The sequence below is a fragment of the Eretmochelys imbricata genome, chromosome 7 (genome assembly GCF_965152235.1).
Source record: "Eretmochelys imbricata isolate rEreImb1 chromosome 7, rEreImb1.hap1, whole genome shotgun sequence".
Taxonomy (NCBI): domain Eukaryota; kingdom Metazoa; phylum Chordata; order Testudines; family Cheloniidae; genus Eretmochelys; species Eretmochelys imbricata.
Window position 1 is genome coordinate 30102622 of NC_135578.1, and position 19227 is coordinate 30121848.

Consider the following 19227-nt stretch of genomic DNA (forward strand, 5'->3'; position numbering starts at 1 on the left):
GCGGGCAGCCATGCCGCTGCTGCGACCTGGAAGCAAACAGCCCGGGGGTCATATGGAAAGTGTCAATCGAGGGACAGCTCTGCAGGTTCGTCTTTGTGCCCTGGGAGTGGGGAGGGGTGGCAGCTGGGAGCCAGGACTCCTGGGTTCTGTCCCCCGCCCTGGCAGGGGAGTGGGATCTAGTGGTTAGAGCAGGGAGGGGCTGGATGCCAGGACTCCTGGGTTCTGTCCCAGCTCTGGGAGGGGAGTGGGGTCTAGTGGTTAATGCAGAGTGGGACTGGGTGCGAGGACTCTGGGGTTCCATCCCCAGCTCTAGCAGGGGAGTGGGGGTGGGAGTCAGGACTCCTGGGTTCTGTCCCAGCTCTGGGAGGGGAGTGGGGTCTAGTGGTTAATGCAGAGTGGGGCTGGGTGCGAGGACTCTGGGGTTCCATCCCCAGCTCTAGCAGGGGAGTGGGGGTGGGAGTCAGGACTCCTGGGTTCTGTCCCAGCTCTGGGAGGGGAGTGGGTCGAGTAGAGGCAGCATTCCCTGGTTCTCAGTTACTGTATCAGGGGGCGGTCCCCATTGTGTGACTGTCCCCCTGCTCTACTAGACCCACCCCACTTTGCCCCCTTCTCTCCCCACAGGCTCCCTGTCTCGTCTCCGGAGGCCAGCAGGGGGCAGCTGGGAGTTGGGGTCCTGCTCCTGGAGCCTGGGCCGGGCTAAATTGGTGCTGTGGGCCATGACCAACGACCTGGACATCTTTGTGGGGAACACCACGCTGATCGATGAAGAGGTGTACCAGCTCTGGCTGGATGGGTACTCAGGTATGGGGATTAGGGGGCTGGATGCCAGGATTCTGCCCAAGCCTGTGGGTGGAATTAGGGTCTAAGTGGGTTAGAGCAGTGGGTGACTGGAGGTCAGGACTCCTGGGTTCTACTCCCAGGTCTAAGAGAAGAGTAACTCTGGGTGAGTGTTCCCCCCCAACAGCCCATCTGTGCCTCAGTTTACCCTGTTGCTCTGCTAATGCCAAGGTGGGAAATAGGATGCTTGTCCCATTGACCCTGTCCCCCGATAGCGGGTGGTGAGAGATGCGGTCTGGCCCTGCTCCCCCATACATTGATCTGGCTTCTGAGCCCAGTCCCACCTGCAGTGAGTGATGTGGTGGGAGGTTGGCCCTGCTGACCTCAGTCCCTTACCCCTCCCAGTGAGTGATGCGGTGAGCCTGCGGCTGCGCAGCGGGATCCTGGAGCAGGCGGGGGCCACGGTGGCTGTGCTGCAGAGCGACACCATGGATCATTACCGCACCTTCCACATGCTTGAGCGTCTGCTGCACACCCCCTCCAAGCTCATCCACCAGCTGCACTTTCAGATCCCGCCATCCCGCCAGGCCATGCTCATTGAGAGGTGGGGGCACGGGGCTGGGAGAGGAGGGGGTTGGGCCCAAGGCTGGAGGGAGGCCAGACAGAGGCCCGGAGTGAAGGCAGGAGGCTGGGAGGGGATGTGAAGGGAGCAAGGCCAGGAGGGAGGCTGGGGGTTGGGGAAGCTTGGTCCAAGGCTGGGGGGAAGGAAGGGAGGAGGAAACTGGGCCTGAGGCTGGAGGGGGAAAGCTGAGCCCAAGTGGGGGGAGGGAGGAAGCCCAGCCAATGGCCCGAAGGGGTGGAGAAGCTGGGCCAAGGTTGGGTGGTGGGTTTGTGTCTGAGATCCCGCTGGGGGAGTCTGAGGCTCTGGGTGCCCGAGGGTGTCTGAAGCACCCGTGGAGCAGAGAGGGGGCAGCTGAGCTGTGTGGGGTACGGGTCTCTGAGGTGCCCTCTGTCTCCCACTCCTGCGGTGGCAGGTACTATGCCTTCGACGAGGCCTTCGTGCGTGAGGTGCTGGGCAAGAAGCTCTCCAAGGGCACGAAGAAGGACCTGGATGACGTCAGCACCAAGACAGGCATCACCCTCAAGAGCTGCCGACGCCAGGTATGGCTCAGCCCGGGGCTCCCATGAGCCTCTGGGGCAGCAGTTACCATCAGACCCAAGCTGGCAGCTCTTATGAGTCTCTCGGACAGTGGCCCCCATCAGGTCACAGGCCAGAGGTACCCATGAGCCTGTAGGGCAGCGGCTACCCTCAGGCCCTGAGCCGGCAGCTCCCATGAGCCTCTGGGACAGCAGCCTCTGTCAGAACATGGGCTAGGGACTCCCATGAGTCTCTGGGGCATCAGGACACAGGCTGGGAATTCCCATGAGCCTCCTACACAATGAGACCTATCTGGACCCTGGCCAGGAGATTCCCAGGAACTTCTGGGGCGGTGTCTCCCATCAGGCACCAGGGTCGGGGACTGGCTGGCTCAGGGTGGGGGTAATGGGATACGGGGCCCTTCCCCTCTAGGGCTCTGACTCTTCCCCCCCACACACTGGTGTCCTCCTCAGTTTGACAACTTCAAGCGGGTGTTTAAGGTGGTGGAGGAGATGCGGGGGTCCCTGGTGGAGAACATCCAGCAGCACTTCCTGCTCTCAGACCGTCTGGCCAGGTAACAGGTCGGGGGGTACCAGTGGGGCACATCATGATGTAGCTCTGCCCCTAGAGTGTCTCTGCTGGGTTGGCTTGACTCCTCCTACCCCACACAGAGCCCTCTGCTGGGCTAAGGGTCCCCAGAGCAGTGAGGCTGGAAATTAACATTTCCCCTAGGATGCCTGGGGCAGCTCCCCCTAAGCAATCGGCTCAGGCTCTCTGCATACTCCAGCAGAAACGATCCCATGACTTCAGGAGCTGGAACCCTGGGCTCGAGCCTGCAGCCCCTGGACCGTCAGCTGGGCCTACTCAGCACAGACCTGAGCTGCTCTAAGCCGTCCTTTCAGATCTGCGTCAGTGCTTGGATGAAGTGAGCTGTAGCTCATGAAAGCTCATGCTCAAATAAACTGGTTCATCTCTAAGGTGCCACAAGTCCTCCTGTTCTTTTTGTGGATACAGACTAACACGGCTGCTACTCTGAAACCAGTGCTTGGATGGGCGACCTCCAAGGGGAACACTAGGGGGTGCACTCCCATGGTAGTCAGTGCTGGCCCTAATGCCGTGCTCCAGAGAGTGGGGCGGGAGTTAGAGACAGAGGAATTTTCTGATTCAGTGTATGGCACCTTCCCCTACCTCACCCCCAGGGACTACGCTGCCATCGTCTTCTTCGCAAACAGCCGCTTCGAGACAGGCAAAAAGAAGCTGCAGTTCTTGACCTTTGAGGATTTCGCTTACTGCGCAGAGCAGATGATCCAGAACTGGACACTGGGAGCTGTGGGTGAGACTGGGGACCCCCTGCTTGGGAGGAGATGGGGCAAATCGTAGCCCCTAGAAAGCTGTGCCTGGACAGCTCCTGGCACAATCATTAAAAACCACCCATGGTGCTATGGGGACCTGCAATGTCAGCTTACTCCCGGGGGAGGGGCGACATCACGTAGCTCAGCCTGGCTCTGCGGGGTTGTGCTGTGGGGAATGCACCTGCTGGACTTCCCCTAGAACCGGGAGCTGCCTACTGTGGTCCCAGACTTACTCCTGCCTCTGTGTAAACAGCCCCCATGCCCCACCCCAGAGGTGGCTACATCTCAGTGCTGGGTTACGGATCCCTGTATAAACAGCCCCCCACCCCAAAGCCTTCTCCCATTGTCCACCTGCTCCCCCCAGACTCCAATGTGGACGACATGGACGTGGATCTGGATAAGGAATTCCTGCAGGAACTCAAGGAGCTCAAGGTGCTGATCGCTGATAAGGATCTGCTTGATCTGCATAAGAGGTACAGGCCTGATGTGGGCAGGGCTGGGAGCCAGGACTCCTGGATTCTAATCCCAGGTCTGGGAGGGGAGCGGGCTCTAGTGGGTTAGAGCAGGACTCCTGGGTTCTCTTCTCCATGTGGCCTGTGTTATAGGGCATGTGGTGGAGCTGGGAGAAGTAGCATTTTTGGGGGTGTCTGTCCTGTCCATATGTGATGCTGTTTCTTGGCCTCAGGCCTGGGGAGCGCTGGCAGCAGGCAAGCCCCTGGTGGGGGGCCTGACCTCTCTGTCCCTCTGCAGCCTGGTGTGTACGTCACTGCGTGGGAAGAGCTCGGTGTACAACGAGATGGAAGCCAATTTCAAGGTGTGTCCTGGGGCCAGGGGTGGGGGACAAGGAGTGAGTAATGGGAATGTGGAGGGCGGATTCCCCCTCCCGGTTCAAGAAGCCCCCTTCAGTGGCCAGGCCTCTGGGTGGTGCCCCCTGTTGGCACCACCTATCAATGCATTTCCTCTGCGTTACCTGATCACATAGGTCCCCTGTGTGCCAGTGAAGGGCTGCAGCCCATGGCCTGGCTTGCCTGGTGCCGCAGCCTCCTGCTGTGGACCCCCTGAACCCCCCACCTCCATCTGCACCTGCCATGCCTGAGGCGCCCACCAGAGGGGGCTTCTGAGTCAGGCTGCCAGGCCCCACCAGCCTTCTGGGCTCTGAATGCCTGGGGGTGCTGGGGCCACAGACACCCTCCCCTCAGATCCATCCTCCTCTCCTTCTGGGGTATCCCCAGGAGCCAGCTCCACCCTCGGCCCCTACCCCCTCCTGGCTTGGAACTGGGAGGCAGGATTCCTGGGTTCTCTCCACTTCTCAGTCACCAACTCACTGAGCGACCCTGGTGAGTCCCTTCCCCTGTGTGTGAATTGGGGGGTGGGGGGAGCGGTTTGTAACTGCGCAGATCCCTGAGGCATGGGAGCCCCCGTCACGCTCTGGTGAACTTTCTGGGCCCCACAGAACCTGTCACGGGCACTGGTCAATATGGCCTCCAAGCTGATCCACACCAAGGACGTGCGTGACTTCTTCATTGACCTAGTGGAAAAGGTACCACCCCCCATGCACCCTGCATGTATTCACCCCCATCCTGTTCCCCCACAGGTGGTCATGGCCCCCCACACCTGGACTGACTGGTGGACATACCCCTCGCCCCCATACACTGCTCCATATGTACCAACCCCATCTCCTCCCCACACACATATAGACTTCTCAGATTCTCCACGGCCAGGATTTAATGTCTGTGGGTGAATTGGGGGGTGGCGTGGCACTCCTGGGTGCCCCCAGGGCAGGGAGAGGCCCCCAAAGCCAACCCCTAGAAAACATGCTGCCCTGCATTCCTAGGAAGTGGGAGGGAAGAGGGAGATTTGACCGTCATGGCGTGATCACCCCCCAGCTTCCACGCTGGTGGAGCAGGAAGTTGGTTAGTGCCTAGGAGGGGAGCGGGGCTATACTGTGGACTCTGGCCCCTTGGGAACTGGGCTGAGACCCATCAAATCACCCCACATGGGGAATTATAGACTTGGAGAGGCACCAAGAGGGGAACTGCACCAGGTCCCATTCCTCCCCTCCCCGAGCCAGCCAGTCCCAATTCCCAGCAAGCAGGGGATGAGGGTGAGGTTGTGGGGTGTTGCCCCCAGGACCCAGGCTGTCTCTGACTCCTTTTCCCCCTTCTCCCCAGTTCATTGAGCCCTGCAAGTCGGATAAGTGGACCTTGAACGACGTCCGACTCTTCCTGACGCAGTACACGATGTCCGCTCACACCTTGGACGCCTTCCGGTAAGTGCCGCCCGCCAGGGATTTGGGGGCCGCCACCACCAAAGTCACTGCTCACAGACTCTTCCTGTCCTAAACTCGAGGGTAGCGTTGATGGCAGCTGTTAACCAGCAGCCCCATCCCAGAGCCAGCCGCATTTGAGCACCAGGTGAGGGATCCCTTTATAAACAGCTTCTGCTCCCCACTCCATAGAAGGCTGCATCTCAGTAGCAGGTGACCGAACCCCTTATCCGTAGTCTCATACCCCACCGCAGAGCAGCTGCATCTCAGCTCCAGGCGAGGGGTTCCTGTATAAACAGCCTCCATGCCCCGCCCCAGAGGCGGATGTGTCTCGGTGCCATTGTCTGACATCCCCGTTCTTTACCCGCAGGCACCAGGCTCTCTGGGATCGGTACATGAGCACCATCAAATCCTGCCTGCTTAAGATGTACCACGACTGACAAGCAGGGGGAGCCCTAACTGCTCGAAATGCCCTGCTCTACCGCTGATCCCTCTGCCGGATCCCTCTGCCCTGGTTCTGTTTTCCTGGGGGCTCTGATGTGAAGTCATCCCCGCCACTTCCCCAGGGCTGGGCACTGCCTCCACCCGAGATTCCCTGTCTCCATCTTTGGAGTTTTAGCTCATTTTGGAAAATAAATGGAAGAGCCAACTATTGGATTCGAGTTTTTGTTAGGGTTAGCTCAAAGCATGGGCCGGGCCCAGTAACCTCACTGCCACCAGCCCCTACTCGGAGCCACGGGGCCAGCCCAGTATCCCTACCACCAACACCCCGTGGATCAGAGCCAGGGCCTGGCCTGGTATCCCGACCCCCAATCAGTGTCACAGGCCCGGCCTGGTATCCCCACCCCACCCCTGGATCGGAGCCGCGGGCCCGGCCTGGTATCCCCACCCCCAGCCCCGATCGGAGCCGCGGGCCTGGCCTGGTATCCCCACTCCCAGCCCCGATCAGAGCCGCGGGCCCGGCCTGGTATCTCCACCCCACCCTTGGATCGGAGCCACGGGCCCGGCCTGGTATCCCCACCATCAACACCCTCCTGGATTGGAGCTACGGTGCGAGCCCTGGTTTCCCCTTCTCCATCCTTCAACATCCGTGGGCGGCTGTGGCGGAGCTGTTTCCAGGAGTTGCTGCCACCCCATGGTCACAATTCAGCTCCTCCCAGGACTCATCTTCGAGGTGACCCATGCTATGGGGAAACTGCCAGGTGTGGGGGGCCTCCCTCAGATCTACGCAAGGCTTAGGGAGAAACACAGACCCTAGAGCTGAACAAACCAAATGAGATCTTGCCCCTCACGCTGCTACATCCCTGCATACAGCCCGTGGGGAGCCCAGGAGTGGGCTAGCAGGGCACTGGGGGCCAGGACTGAGAGGCGCTGGCAGAACTGTGGGGGGGGGGTCTAGGGCTGGGCTAGCAAGGGGCTGTGGGCCAGGATTGAGGGGCGCTGGGGGGGATCTAGGGCTGGGCTAGCAGGGGGCTATGGGCCAGGATTGAGGAGCGCCGGCAGAACTGGGAGGGTGGGGCTAGGGCTGGGCTAGCAGGGGGTTATGGGCCAGGATTGAGGGCCAGAGCGGACATTGATTCTATTTAACATAATTTACTCTAAAATTAAAATAGGAAATTAAGGGCCAAAGTCTTGAGTGAGCACCCTGGGGGCAGGGGATACATGTTGGCGGAAGTTTGTGTTGAATAGAACCCAGGAGTCCTGATTCCCATTCCCCCCTCCCCCCGCCACATGTCTCTGTTCTCCAGACGACCCTGCACAGGGGCCCAGTGACAGCTCAGACAGAACACCGGAGCCTCCGTGCAGCTAATCCCTTCCCCAGGGGGCTGCTCTGTCTGCACCTCCCCATTCCCGCGTGAGCCCCTGGGGGCACCATACCATAGTGCTGCGCTGCCCCGCCCCAGATCCTAGAGAACTCCTGAGTTCTATCCCAACTCAGGGAGGGGGGTCTAGTGGTTAGAGCGGGGGGGGGGGGGGGGGGGCTGGGAGCCAGGACTCCTAGGTTCTGTTCCCAACTCTGGGAGGGGAGTGGAGTCTGGGGGGTTAGGGCAGGGGGAGGGCTGGGAGCCAAGACCCTCCAGAACAGGTTTGAAGTTCCATCAGGGGGAAGCCACAGTCTCATGCCTGGGATCCACCCTGGCGTGTGTGTATCCAACACCAATCCATAGATTTTCAGGCCAGAAGAGACCATGAGACTAGCTAGTCTGGGGGGCCCTGGCCAGAGAATGTCACCCATCACCCCCGGTGCTGAGCCCAGGCACGGGTGCTGGACTGAAGCATGTTCCCGAAGGTAGCCAGGCTGGAGCTGGAGACCCTGAGAGATGTGAATTCACCAGGCCCTTGGCTGTTTGGTCCCAGGGTTAATTAACCTCAGGGTTAAAAACAGTGTCGCATTTCTCCTTGGACTGTGTCCAGCTTTAACACTGGGGGAGGCTATCGGGGCTACCTCTGCTGGGGGGGGCTCAGGGCTCTTTCCCCCCTACCCCCCCAGGAACTTACTAGCCACTTGTGTAAGTCAGCAAAAGTCACCGCCTGGGGGCAGGACAGCACACAGAGCCTTACCCCTCTGGGGGGGGGCGCTGAGTGGCCAGGGGATAAATGCACAGAACCCCCGTCCCCTGCTGAGGTAGGCCATGTGGTGGGAGGGTGTGTTTAGAGACGGGCAAATGTGCCTCGGGATTAACCATCCCCACTCCCTGGGATGGGGTGAAGGTGGGGAGCAGGGAGATGGATGGGAAGGGGGGACAGAGGTGGAGATAAGTGGTAGGGGTTCCATGGGGGAGGGGAGGGAAGAAGGTGGGTGGGCAGAGAGGGTGCAGAGGCAGGGGTTTCCAGGGAGAGGGGTGTGTGAAGGAGTGGGGGGGCAGAGGGAGGCTGGGGATGAGTGAGTGTCTGGGGGAAGTAAAAGAGAACAGTGCTGGGGCAGAGGAGTCGGGGTTGGGGGTGGAGTGGTTGGGGGTCTTGGGGGCAGGAGGTAGAGCGGGGCTGTGGGGAGGGCAGGAGATGATGAGGTGGAGCAAGGGGGTGATGGGGCTGGGGCAGGCGGTGGGGGGCAGGGGTGAAGCAGGGGGGCTGGAGCGGCTGGGGTGGCAGGGGTAAAGCGGGGCTGGAGGGAGTATAGGGGTGATGGGGTGGGGGTGGAGCGGCTGCGGCAAGAGATGGTGGGGGGCTGGGGCAGGAGGTGATGGGGCACGGGTGGAGCGGTGGGGGGCGGGGGTGCAGCGGTGGGGCAGGCGGTGATGGGGCGGGGTGGAGCAGTGGGGGGCTCGGGCAGGGGCTGCAGGGGGCGCGGTCTCGCAGCTGGTCGGCCCGGGGCGCGCGGCGCCGGCTGTAAGTGGATCCAGGTGCGGGGCGGGTCCCGCTGGCCCGGGGCCAGGAATTCGGGGCAGGGGGGCCGGGGGGAGCCAGCGCGTCTCTCCCAGAGAGCCTCGGCCGCCAGCGCCCGCTCCGTGTGCGCCCGCCCGGCCGTGGGGGATCGGGGCTGACCGTCCTGCCCGGGGGGCGCAGACCGGACCCCCCGGCCTGAGCACGGGGGCGGGGGGCCGATCCCGGACGGTAAGTGGGGCTGGAGGGGATCGAGCCGTGCAAGGGTCAGTGGGGGATCCCCGGGAGCGGACCGGGCCGTGTATGGATCGAGCCCTGCGGGGTCAGCGTCGGGGGGGGGTCCCGGTGGCGTTATCCCTGTGCCCGAAACTTCTGGGAATCCCCCTTTGTAGCCGTGGCACCAGCCACGCGATTGGTAGTGATGGGGGGGTCCTGACGGGCTGGGATCGGTGCAGGGCCAGCGGGACCCCGCCAGGTCAGACCCCTCCCCAAGGCCGAGATAAGCCATTTGTGACCCACTGACCCCAACCGGGGAGGGAGGGAGGAGTACCCCTAACGGAGCCAGCTCAGAGATGGCTGGGCCAAAATATAGACTTCCCCGCCTCACCCCCTAACTGCCTGTCCCCCACCTGGCCCACCCCTATACACCCATGTTCCCCCCCCTCCCCACACACACACCAGGCTTCTTCCCTGAGCCCTTCCCTGCCTTGTGCTCCCCACACCATGTGCCCTCCCGCTGCTGGGATCCCTCCCCAATTCCCCTTTCCCCCCCCCCCCAGCCACTGCTCCCCACACCGCCTGTCTCTGCACTGCTGGGATCCTGCTTCAGTTCCCCTTCCCCCCCAGACCTCCCCACCTCCCCACTGCTGGGATCCCTCCCCAATTCCCGTCCCTTCCCAGCCCCTGCTCCCCACACCGCCTGCCCCCCCACTGCTGGGATCCCTCCCCAATTCTCCTCCCCCCAACCCCTGCTCCCCACACCACCTGCCTCCCCACTGCTGGGATTTCTCCCCAAGTCCCCCCCCCCAGCGCTCCCCAAACTGCCTGCCTCCCCGCTGGCTGGGATCCCTCTCTGATCCGTGCCCTGGCCTGCATTCCCCATAGTGCTCCCCTCACTCACTGCCAGGATCCTGCTGTCAGGATCCCTCCCCTGCCCTGCACTCCCCACACCACCTGCCTCCTCCACTGCTGGGATCCCAGCCTGATTCCCATCCAGTCATCACCCCAGCCTGCACTCCCTACACTGCCTGCCTCTTCCTCCGCTGGGATCCCAGCCTGTGCTGCCCACGCCACCCACCTCTTCCTCCGCTGGGATCCCAGCCTGTGCTGCCCACGCCACCCACCTCTTCCTCCGCTGGGATCCCAGCCTGTGCTGCCCACGCCACCCACCTCTTCCTCCGCTGGGATCCCAGCCTGTGCTGCCCACGCCACCCACCTCTTCCTCCGCTGGGATCCCAGCCTGTGCTGCCCACGCCACCCACCTCTTCCTCCGCTGGGATCCCAGCCTGTGCTGCCCACGCCACCCACCTCTTCCTCCGCTGGGATCCCAGCCTGTGCTGCCCACGCCACCCACCTCTTCCTCCGCTGGGATCCCAGCCTGTGCTGCCCACGCCACCCACCTCTTCCACCGCTGGGATCCCAGCCTGTGCTGCCCACAGCACCCACCTCTTCCACCGCTGGGATCCCAGCCTGTGCTGCCCACAGCACCCACCTCTTCCACCGCTGGGATCCCTCCCAGTAGTCACCCCAGCCTGCCTCTCCTGCTGCCAGGGTCTCTCCCTGATCCCCACCCCACCACCTGTGTCCACCTCTCTCAGAAAAGCCCCTCTGGAGACAAGCCTCAGGAGATCGTGCCCTTTGGGGGATCCCCCTCTGATGGGCTGCCCTCCCCAATGCTCCACCTCCTGGGGAAGAGCAGCCAATCACAGCTTGTGCAGGAGGCAGTCAGGGCTCTTCCCTCACCCACCTTCTTCCAGCAGCAGGACAGAGTTTTGGGGTAGGGGAGAGGAGAGTAGGAAGAGCCCAGCAGGGCAGCTCTAGTCTGCCCCCTCCCTTCCCTGCAATACCAGGCCTTGGGACAACAGCTGGAGAGCATGGTCTAGGGTGGCTGTGGGTGGGGGAGGTGTCATTTTGTACACTCCTCTAGGGCACACCCATGTTTCCTTACACGTTTGTTCTGGCTGGCTGGGAGAGGCCACAGGGCTCCAGGCCCCAGAGACTAATTGTAGACCCAGCCAGACATAAATATTGACAGTGCTGGGTCAGTGAGAGGGTTCCTGCCAGGCTGTGCATTGGAACCATCCATCCATACTTTCTGCTGTGTACTTTGGGTGGGGGGGTCTCCACTTTGCTTCCCTCAATCCCCTAAGGATGCCCCCTCCCCCTGATCCCATTGCTGACACCAATCCCCTGTTCCCCACCATGCTACAGTGCTCCTGCCCAGCCTTGGGATGTCCCAGTTCCCCACAGCTCTGATTTGCTGATGGCTGATCTGGGGTCCCCTTCTCCCACAAATTGGGTTGGCCAAGGGGCTTTGGGTTCCAGACGGTCTGGGAGCTGGGTGGATGGCTATTCATAGCCACAGAGAGGCTATAATTAGCCTGGACTTGACCAGAGCTCCTGCCTCAGGAGAGGAGTTGATAGACTCCCTTAGCCTCTGTTTGGATAGTGCTCCTCAATCCAGACCCATAGTCCCCTGCCCTCCCAGCCCTGCCCCCCCCCACTGCTCAGCTGATCCCCCTCAGTCCAGACCTGTGGTCCCCCTGCCATCTCAGCCATTGAGGCCTAGTCTGCCAATGTTTGGCTGGATTATAATGGGAACTCAATGCTAGACCCTCCAACTCATGACATGCCTTGACTTTGAACCCAGGTGTGAAACCTCCAAGCCATCCAGAACTCCAGGGGTCTCTGCCATTGGGGGGGGGGAGGCCCAGTGGGAAGGGCAAGATACAATGTACGGGGAGGGGCTGCCATTGATGGTTGGTCCCCGCTCCTACCCCATCACCCTCCAAATGGGGCTGGATGGACTCCAAGTGAGGACAGGAATGAGGGTGATCTGGATGCTCTGAGCCAAAGTCCCCACCAAGCTCTTTGGCTTTGAATCCACTGGGCATTGGGAGACTGGGAGGAGGAGGGGACGGCGGGGGAAGCCTCACCTTGCAGGGAGGGGAATCCATATTCCGTATGTTCCAGGGCACTGTGGGGTGCGCTTGGCCCCATGGCAGCTGCAGGGACAGGATCCCTGTCCCCAAGGCCCAAGGGGAATTGCCTTCATTCTCAGCAGTACAGAGGCAATGATGCGTAGTGGGGATACCAGGCCACGGATCAGATCCACTTGAGAGGGGTTTCTGATTACCTGTCTGGGGGGTTGTTGGTTCAGTCTGAGGGGCACTGGCAGGACTGTGGGTGGGTGACACTAACCCCTGCCTTGCCCCTGGCAGGACCATGTGGCCCGTCTCCTGCCTGCTGCTGGCAGTGCTGGTGGGCGCGACACTTGCACAGGAGCTGGAGGAACCTGATACCTACACGGTAAGAACGCGTCAGTGTTGCCCACCCTGCACATGCCCTCTGGGGTGGAGTGCGTGGGCTGTTTATACAGGGTCCCTTGCCTGGTGCTGAGATGCAGCTGCCTCTGGGGTGGGGCACGGGGACTGTGTATGCCAGGATCCCTCAGCAAAACTCCAGGATATTGGAGGGGGTCCCATCCTTAGTGCCCCTGAGAGACCCTGGAATAACAAACTGGGCTGCACAGCCCCACCGCTCACAAAGTGAGACACTAACGCTGCCGGATTAACTTAGCGGTCGCTCCCTTCGTAGCTTCTCTCAACTGAGCTCATCGCATCCACCAGGGTTCCTTGTATCCCTCTATTCTGCGCCCCCTGGCTGCGTGCCACCCTCCCCTCTATTTCAGAGGCTTCCTGCAACACCCCCCAATTTCACTCCCAACCAGAGGTGCTTTGTGCACCTGCCCCCCTTCCCCTCCCCACCATTATGATTTGCCTGGTCTGGAGATAAATTCAATCTATGGAGAGTTTTGTGTGCGTGTGCATGCTGCCCCCTGCTGGAGAGGATGAGCCCTGCTCTGTGTCCGTCCGACCGTCCCTGCTGCCCTGCTCCCAGGTGGGGTCTGTACAGGGCCCGATCAGTTTTCCCTTAGCTGCCTGCTTGCCCTGAGCTGGCCTCGGACACCTGGGTTCCTCTCCTGATCCTGCAGGGCCCATTAATGCTTTCAAGGGCAATGGGATCCTGCTGGTTCAGCCCTTTGATTTCTTCACTCCTATATTTGGGTTTTTTCCCCACTGCCTGTGGACCCCCGACTGTAACCGTCTCCCTCTCTTACCCCTAGGAATGCACAGACGGATACCAGTGGGACTCAGACACACAGCACTGCAAAGGTATGAGGCGGGACTGTGGGGAGTGGTTGAAGGTGGGGGGCTGGGAGCCAGGACTCCTGGGTTCTACCCCAGGGCTGGGAGGGGGTCCTTGGAAGGAAGGGCTTGGACTCCTGCGTTCTGACCCTGGGCCTGTCCCCAGACGTGAACGAGTGTGAGACCATCCCCGAGGCCTGCAAGGGGGAGATGAAATGCATCAATCACTATGGGGGGTACCTGTGCCTGCCGCGCTCAGCCTCCGTCATCAATGACGTGCACTCAGAGAATGCTGCGCCCCCCAGTGCCCCTCGACCCCGACCTCCCCGACCCTCACTCACCGCCTCCCGCCACAACGCCTGCCCCCAGGGCTACGAGCCTGACGGGCATGGCTCCTGCCTGGGTGAGTAAACAGGGAGCGGTTGGGGGGAAGAGGGGCAAGGGGGCATGGCTGGGGGGAGGGGCCATGGTGGGGAGGAGGGGCAGGGGGCATGGCTGGGGGAGGGGCAAGGGAAATGGCTGCGGGGAGGACAGGCAGGGGCATGGCCAGATGGAGGAGGGAATGGTGGGAGGACAGGCAGGGGGAACAGCCACGGGTGTGTGGGGGGCACAAGGCCCACTGGGAGGGAGGCAATTGGTATCACTGGGGGTTAGGGAGCTGCTTCCCCACAGGCAGAGGCTGGTGATGCTATGGGGCAGATCCAGGACACCCCTGGGGCCTGATGCCCGGCTTGGGGGGTGTCTGTCCCGGCTAACCCCGCATGTCCCGGTGCTGCCCCCTGCAGACGTGGACGAGTGCGAGTACGAGCTGCACGACTGCCAGCCCAGCCAGGAGTGCATCAACACGGCCGGCGCCTTCCACTGCAAGTGCCCTGACGGCTACCGCAAGATTGGCTCCGAGTGTGTGGGTGAGTGGGCACCGGCCACCGGGGGGCGCTGTGCTGCAGGGAGCAGGGCTGGAGTGGAGGACAATGAGTTTAACCCCTTCTCTCCCGTGTGGCAGACATCGACGAGTGCCGGTACCGGTACTGCCAGCATCGCTGTGTCAACTCCCCAGGCTCCTTCTCCTGCCAGTGTGAGCCAGGCTTCCAGCTGGCCAGCAACAACCGCTCCTGCGTGGGTAAGGGACCCGCCCTGCCAGGGGGACAATGGGGGCTGGGACTCAGGATTCTTGGGTTCTGTTCCTCTTCCCATTTGCATCACCTGGTGGGCATTTGAACACTGTTATACACCACCCTGCCCCCCCCCAGAAGCAGTCGCATCCCGGTGCTGGGCGTGTTGGAATTTCACACTGCGCTTTCCTTGCAGATGTGAATGAGTGTGAGATGGGGGCACCGTGCGGGCAGCGCTGTTTCAACACCTACGGCACCTTCATCTGCCGCTGCAACCAGGGCTATGAGCTCGACCGTGACGGGTTCACCTGCAATGGTAGGTGAGCCTGGCCCCTGCCCCTAGCCCAGCCCAGCCCCCAGTCCTAGCCTTCCCCTGCTTTTAGCATTCCCCAGGCCTAGCTCCTCCCATAGCTGTAGCCCCTCCCATACCCTGAGCTTCTCCCATTTCTAGCCCCATCTTGTTGTATATCAGCTACCATCCTTTTATCTCCCTCCTGTTTTAGCCCCTCCACAATTTTAACCTTTCCCATTTCCCTTAGCCCTTCCCTGCTGGCAATTCCTCCCTTCTCATCTCCAGTTCTAGCTCCTCCTATTCCATTCTGCTCCTCCCACTTTCCCATGTTCCCTCCCCATTCCCTTTAGCCCCTCCCTTTTGCTTTGCTCCACCCACTTGCCCATTCCCTTGCCTTGGGGACCTTCTTAGCTCCTCCCCCTGCTCTTTTCCTACCGATTGGCTATGAGGGACAATCTCTAATGGGGCTGATGGGCACAGACAGATCCTGTGGTTCCTGGAGTGGGGGCAGTGGTGGACTAGGAGGTGAAGGGAGCCCGGGCCTCTCACGCTTTGCTTCCCCGAACCAGATATCGATGAGTGCAGCTACTCCAGCTACCTGTGCCAGTTCCAGTGCATCAATGAGCCAGGGAGATTCTCCTGCGACTGCCCCCAGGGCTACCAGCTCCTGGGCACCCGCCTCTGCCAAGGTACCAATGCTTCCCAGCACTGGGAGGGGCTTCCACCACAGAGCTACTTCCTCCCCAGGACACTCCACCCGCCCCAGCCCTGAGCAGCCCCTGCTGCCCTAAAGAAATCCCAGAACCCCTGCAACAGCCATTGAAAGGGGGTGGCTTAGCATAGCAGGGGGCTATAGGTTGGGATTGAGGGCCACAGTAGAGCTGTGTGAAATGCATTCTGGGATTTCCCCCTTCTCTGTGCCAGTCATCCCAGGAGAGAGGCCAAGATCTGAACAGATCCCTGTTGTGGCCCCAGAGCATCCTGCCTCCAGTGGTAGGGCATCTATTGGCTAGGAGCGGGCAAGAACTCAGGACTCCTGCGTTCTATTCCAGGCTCTGCTACTCACCTTGGAAAAGTTCCTTCCTCTCCCGGTGCCTCAGTTTCCCTTCCCATGTCTATTCAGACTGGGGGCTCTTTGGGGCAGAGATTGTCACTGTGTCTCTGTGCAGTGCCTGGCACAGTGGGAGCCCTGATCTTGATCTGTGTGGTGGCCAGTCCAGTGGGGGCCCCTGATTGCGTTGGGGTCTGTGCAGCACCTAGCACAATGAGAGCCCTGATCTTGATTGGGGTCTGACTCCAGTTACCCCAGTCTCTCCCCACCGCAGACATTAACGAGTGTGAGACGGGCGCCCACCAATGCACCGAGGCCCAAAGCTGCATCAATTTCCATGGGGGCTATCGCTGCGTGGAGAAGAACCGCTGCCTGGAGCCCTATGTGCAGGTGTCTGACAAGTGAGTCTGCGTGGTGTGCTTGGTGGGGACTGGGTGGTTTCCCTTAGCTAAGCAGGGTTGTCCCTGGATGGAGACTCATGAGGAACAACCAGGCATGCATTGTAATGAATGCTGACCCCAATGTGGCACTAGGAGGTGCCATGCTGCAGGGTCAGAGGGCTCAGTAGGGGGCTCTCTCCCCTTGCACTCAGTACTGGCCCCAGTGTTGTGCCTAGTAATGCCACATTTTCCAGTGGCTGGGGGATGAGTGTTTTGCCAAAATATAGGGTGACCAAAGGGGAAATATAGGAACGCCCGGTCGAAAAGGGACCCTGGTGGTGCCGGGCCATTAAAGGGCCGGTCAGGGGTGCTGCAGATCTTAGGAAGGGTACTTCCTCCCTGTCCTGGCACCACGCTGCGCCCCAGAAGCAGCCAGCAGGTCCAGCTCCCAGGCTATTGCTGCGTGGAGAAGAACCTGCCCCTACTCTGCAATGGGAACTGGCCAATGGGAGTTGTGGGGGGAGGGGGTGGCTCCTGCCCCCTGCCCCCCTGCCTACTAGCACTGGACCTGCTGGCCGCTTCCGGGGTGCACACAGCGTGGTGTCAGGACAGGCAGGCAGCCTGCCTTAGCCTCGCTGCATTGCTGACCGGGAGCTGCCCAAGGTAAGTCCGTGCCCCAATCCCCTGCCCCAGTCCTGAGCCCCCACCAAACCCAGAGCCCCCTTCTGCAGCCAAAGCTCTCATCCCTGGTCCCACCCCAGAGCCTGCAGCCCCCTCCCACACTCTGAATCCTTCTCCCACACTCTGAATCCCTCAGCCCCAGCCTGGAGCCTCTCCTGTACCCCAAACCCCTCATCCCTGGCCCCACCCCAGAGCCCGTACCCCTTGCCTCAACCTGCAGCCCCCTCCCATATTCCGAATCCCTCAGCCCCACCCTGGAGCCTCCTCCTGCACCCCAAACCCCTCATTCCCCAGCTGGACCCTCACCCCCTCCCGCACCCCAAGCCCCTGCCCCAACAAAAGTGAGTGAGGGTGAGAGAGAGCGGAGTGAGTGAGTGAGTAGGGGCAGGGCCTCAGGGAAGGGACGGGGCTAGGGTGTTCAATTTTGTGTGATTAGAAAGTTGGCAACCCTACCAAAATACCCAATTCTAAGCAGTCGGAAAGTCAGTGAGAGACCCAGGGATGGACCCCAGATGTCCTGCCCCACACTAACTTTGTCCCTCCCTCGCAGCCGCTGTTTGTGCCCTACCACGAACCCTCTGTGCCGGGAGCAGCCCTCATCCATCGTGCACCGTTACATGAGCATCACAGCTGACCGGACCGTCCCTTCTGACGTCTTCCAGATCCAGGCCACCAGTGTCTACCCTGGAGCCTACAATGCCTTCCAGATCCGCTCTGGCAATGAGCAGGGGGAGTTCTACATCCGGGTGAGTGGGGGGAGGGGAGCGGGGGGCTCTGGACAGGACAGACCACTGCAGAAGGCGGGACTTCCTCTTTTAGCCAAATTATCAATAGTGGGAGGGCTGCTACCAGAATGCAGGACTTTCTGTGTTGCTCGTAGTGCCAGGCAATGGGCATGTCCCACTCATCCAGAGACCCAGCCAGTAGGCCTGATCTCCTCCGTGAGGGGGAGCATTCTGAATTGCTCATAGCACCAGCCAGTGGGTGCTGCCCTGGAGGCAGGACTTCCTGCATTAGCCTAAACTCAGCCAACCAAAGAAGCAGCAGCTATTTCATTAGTGGTGGTGTGCGGGGCGGGGGAGTAAAGGGGGAGCAGACAGAGCCCCTGGAATGAGGGGTGTGGGGGGGTGACAGGGAATCCTTGAACTAGAGAGGGTGGAGGTTGGGTGGATGGATTCCAGGAGCACCGGTGGGGGCGATGTGCTTGGGCAACAGAAGCCATGGATGCCCCCCTAGTTATTACTGGGGGTAGTAGCGGGATGGAGGAGACAAGCGGAAGGTGAGTAGGAACTTGCAAGGGAGAAGTCTGAGGCGGCAGGGATGCAGGGTGAATCAAAGCACCAGGAAGTGACTGCCCTGAGCCCCCTTTTCCTTTGCCTCCTTGAGCCGGAGGGGATTCCCTCCAGGCTGCATGCACTTGGAGCCACTCCACTGGACGGTGCTAGTGAGGGGCAGGGCTAGAACAGGCAGCAGGTTTTAAACAGCATTTAGATGCCTAATGCTCTTGATTTCAAGGGCAGTTAGGTGCCTAAACACCTTTTAAAAAATCTGGTCTTGTTCTGCTGCCCAAGTCAGCTGTGGCTGATCAGCTCCACAATATCAGGGCGAGGGCCAGGTCTCCCAGGGCTGAACCCCTGTGCTTGGGGGGTGGGTCGGATCAGGAAATAAGATCAGCAGAAAACCGGGCCCCTTTGGGATGTCACTGGTGCCCCCTACAGCTGGCAGCAGCTTCCCCTCTCGCCAGAGCCACACCTTGACTTGGGTCAGCAACAAAGTGGGCACTGCTTTAGTTACACTGAAATGATTTGGTTGGGTCAGCACCCCCTGGAGGTTTGCACTCACTCATCTGCTCTCTTGGCAGCAAATCAATAACATCAGCGCGATGCTGGTTCTGGCCAGGCCTGTCACAGGGCCCCGGGAATATGTGCTGGACCTGGAGATGGTGACTATGAACTCACTGATGAGCTACCGCTCCAGCTCGGTGCTGCGTCTCACCATCTTCGTGGGAGCCTATTCTTTCTAGTGCCCCAGCCTGGGTAAGACAGGGCTAGTTTGTGGAGGTGGGAATGTGTGCAGTGATGAGCTGCCAAAATCTTAACAACGAGTTCCCTCCTCACCCCATGAGGGAATCATGGCCCACCCCCGCCTCCCAGGACTCCTGCCCCATCCACCCCCCTCCCCTGACTGCCCCCAGAACAGGGTAGGAGGGTCTCGTGGGCCACCATAGTGGGTGTCCACCCCTAAGAGCCAGAGACAACTGCTGGGGGGCGAGGTGGGGAGTCCCAGAGGTGCTTACCTGGGGCAGCTCCCAGGAAGCATCTGGCAGGTCCCTCTGGCTCCTAGGGGCAGGGGAGCGTCTGCTACCCCACTGATCACATCAGAAGTGGTGCCTTAGGCACTGACTCCCTGGGTGCTGAGCACCCACTGGCAGCTCCGCGCCCAGCCCCAGATCACCTCACCTTCGCTGAATGCGCTGCCCTGTTCTGC

General features: G+C 61.0%; 2 protein-coding genes across 2 annotated transcripts; both read left to right on the plus strand.

Moving 5' to 3' along the window:
* FIBP (FGF1 intracellular binding protein) lies at window positions 1-6187 on the plus strand. Its single transcript, XM_077822365.1, has 11 exons — window positions 1-85; window positions 622-801; window positions 1183-1381; window positions 1812-1938; window positions 2389-2489; window positions 3115-3248; window positions 3632-3740; window positions 4018-4081; window positions 4721-4807; window positions 5439-5536; window positions 5904-6187. The coding sequence occupies exons 2-11, from the start codon at window positions 717-719 to the stop codon at window positions 5971-5973; spliced, it is 1074 nt and encodes a 357-aa protein (XP_077678491.1). The 5' UTR covers window positions 1-85; window positions 622-716; the 3' UTR covers window positions 5974-6187.
* A 6114-nt stretch (window positions 6188-12301) lies between these two features.
* EFEMP2 (EGF-like fibulin extracellular matrix protein 2) lies at window positions 12302-18763 on the plus strand. Its single transcript, XM_077822012.1, has 10 exons — window positions 12302-12385; window positions 13203-13251; window positions 13391-13627; window positions 14010-14132; window positions 14228-14344; window positions 14533-14652; window positions 15198-15317; window positions 15954-16080; window positions 17291-17486; window positions 18602-18763. The coding sequence occupies exons 1-10, from the start codon at window positions 12302-12304 to the stop codon at window positions 18761-18763; spliced, it is 1335 nt and encodes a 444-aa protein (XP_077678138.1).
* The last annotated feature ends 464 nt before the right edge of the window (window positions 18764-19227 follow it).

Coding starts and splice junctions, on each gene's coding strand:
- FIBP (XM_077822365.1), top strand. CDS start 717: ATGACCAACGACCTGGACATCTTTGTGGGGAACACCACGCTGATCGAT. Junction 1,382..1,811: donor CAGGCCATGCTCATTGAGAG/GTGGGGGCACGG, acceptor CTGCGGTGGCAG/GTACTATGCCTTCGACGAGG. Junction 4,082..4,720: donor AGATGGAAGCCAATTTCAAG/GTGTGTCCTGGG, acceptor TGGGCCCCACAG/AACCTGTCACGGGCACTGGT.
- EFEMP2 (XM_077822012.1), top strand. CDS start 12,302: ATGTGGCCCGTCTCCTGCCTGCTGCTGGCAGTGCTGGTGGGCGCGACA. Junction 12,386..13,202: donor AGGAACCTGATACCTACACG/GTAAGAACGCGT, acceptor TCTTACCCCTAG/GAATGCACAGACGGATACCA. Junction 15,318..15,953: donor GGGCACCCGCCTCTGCCAAG/GTACCAATGCTT, acceptor TCCCCACCGCAG/ACATTAACGAGTGTGAGACG.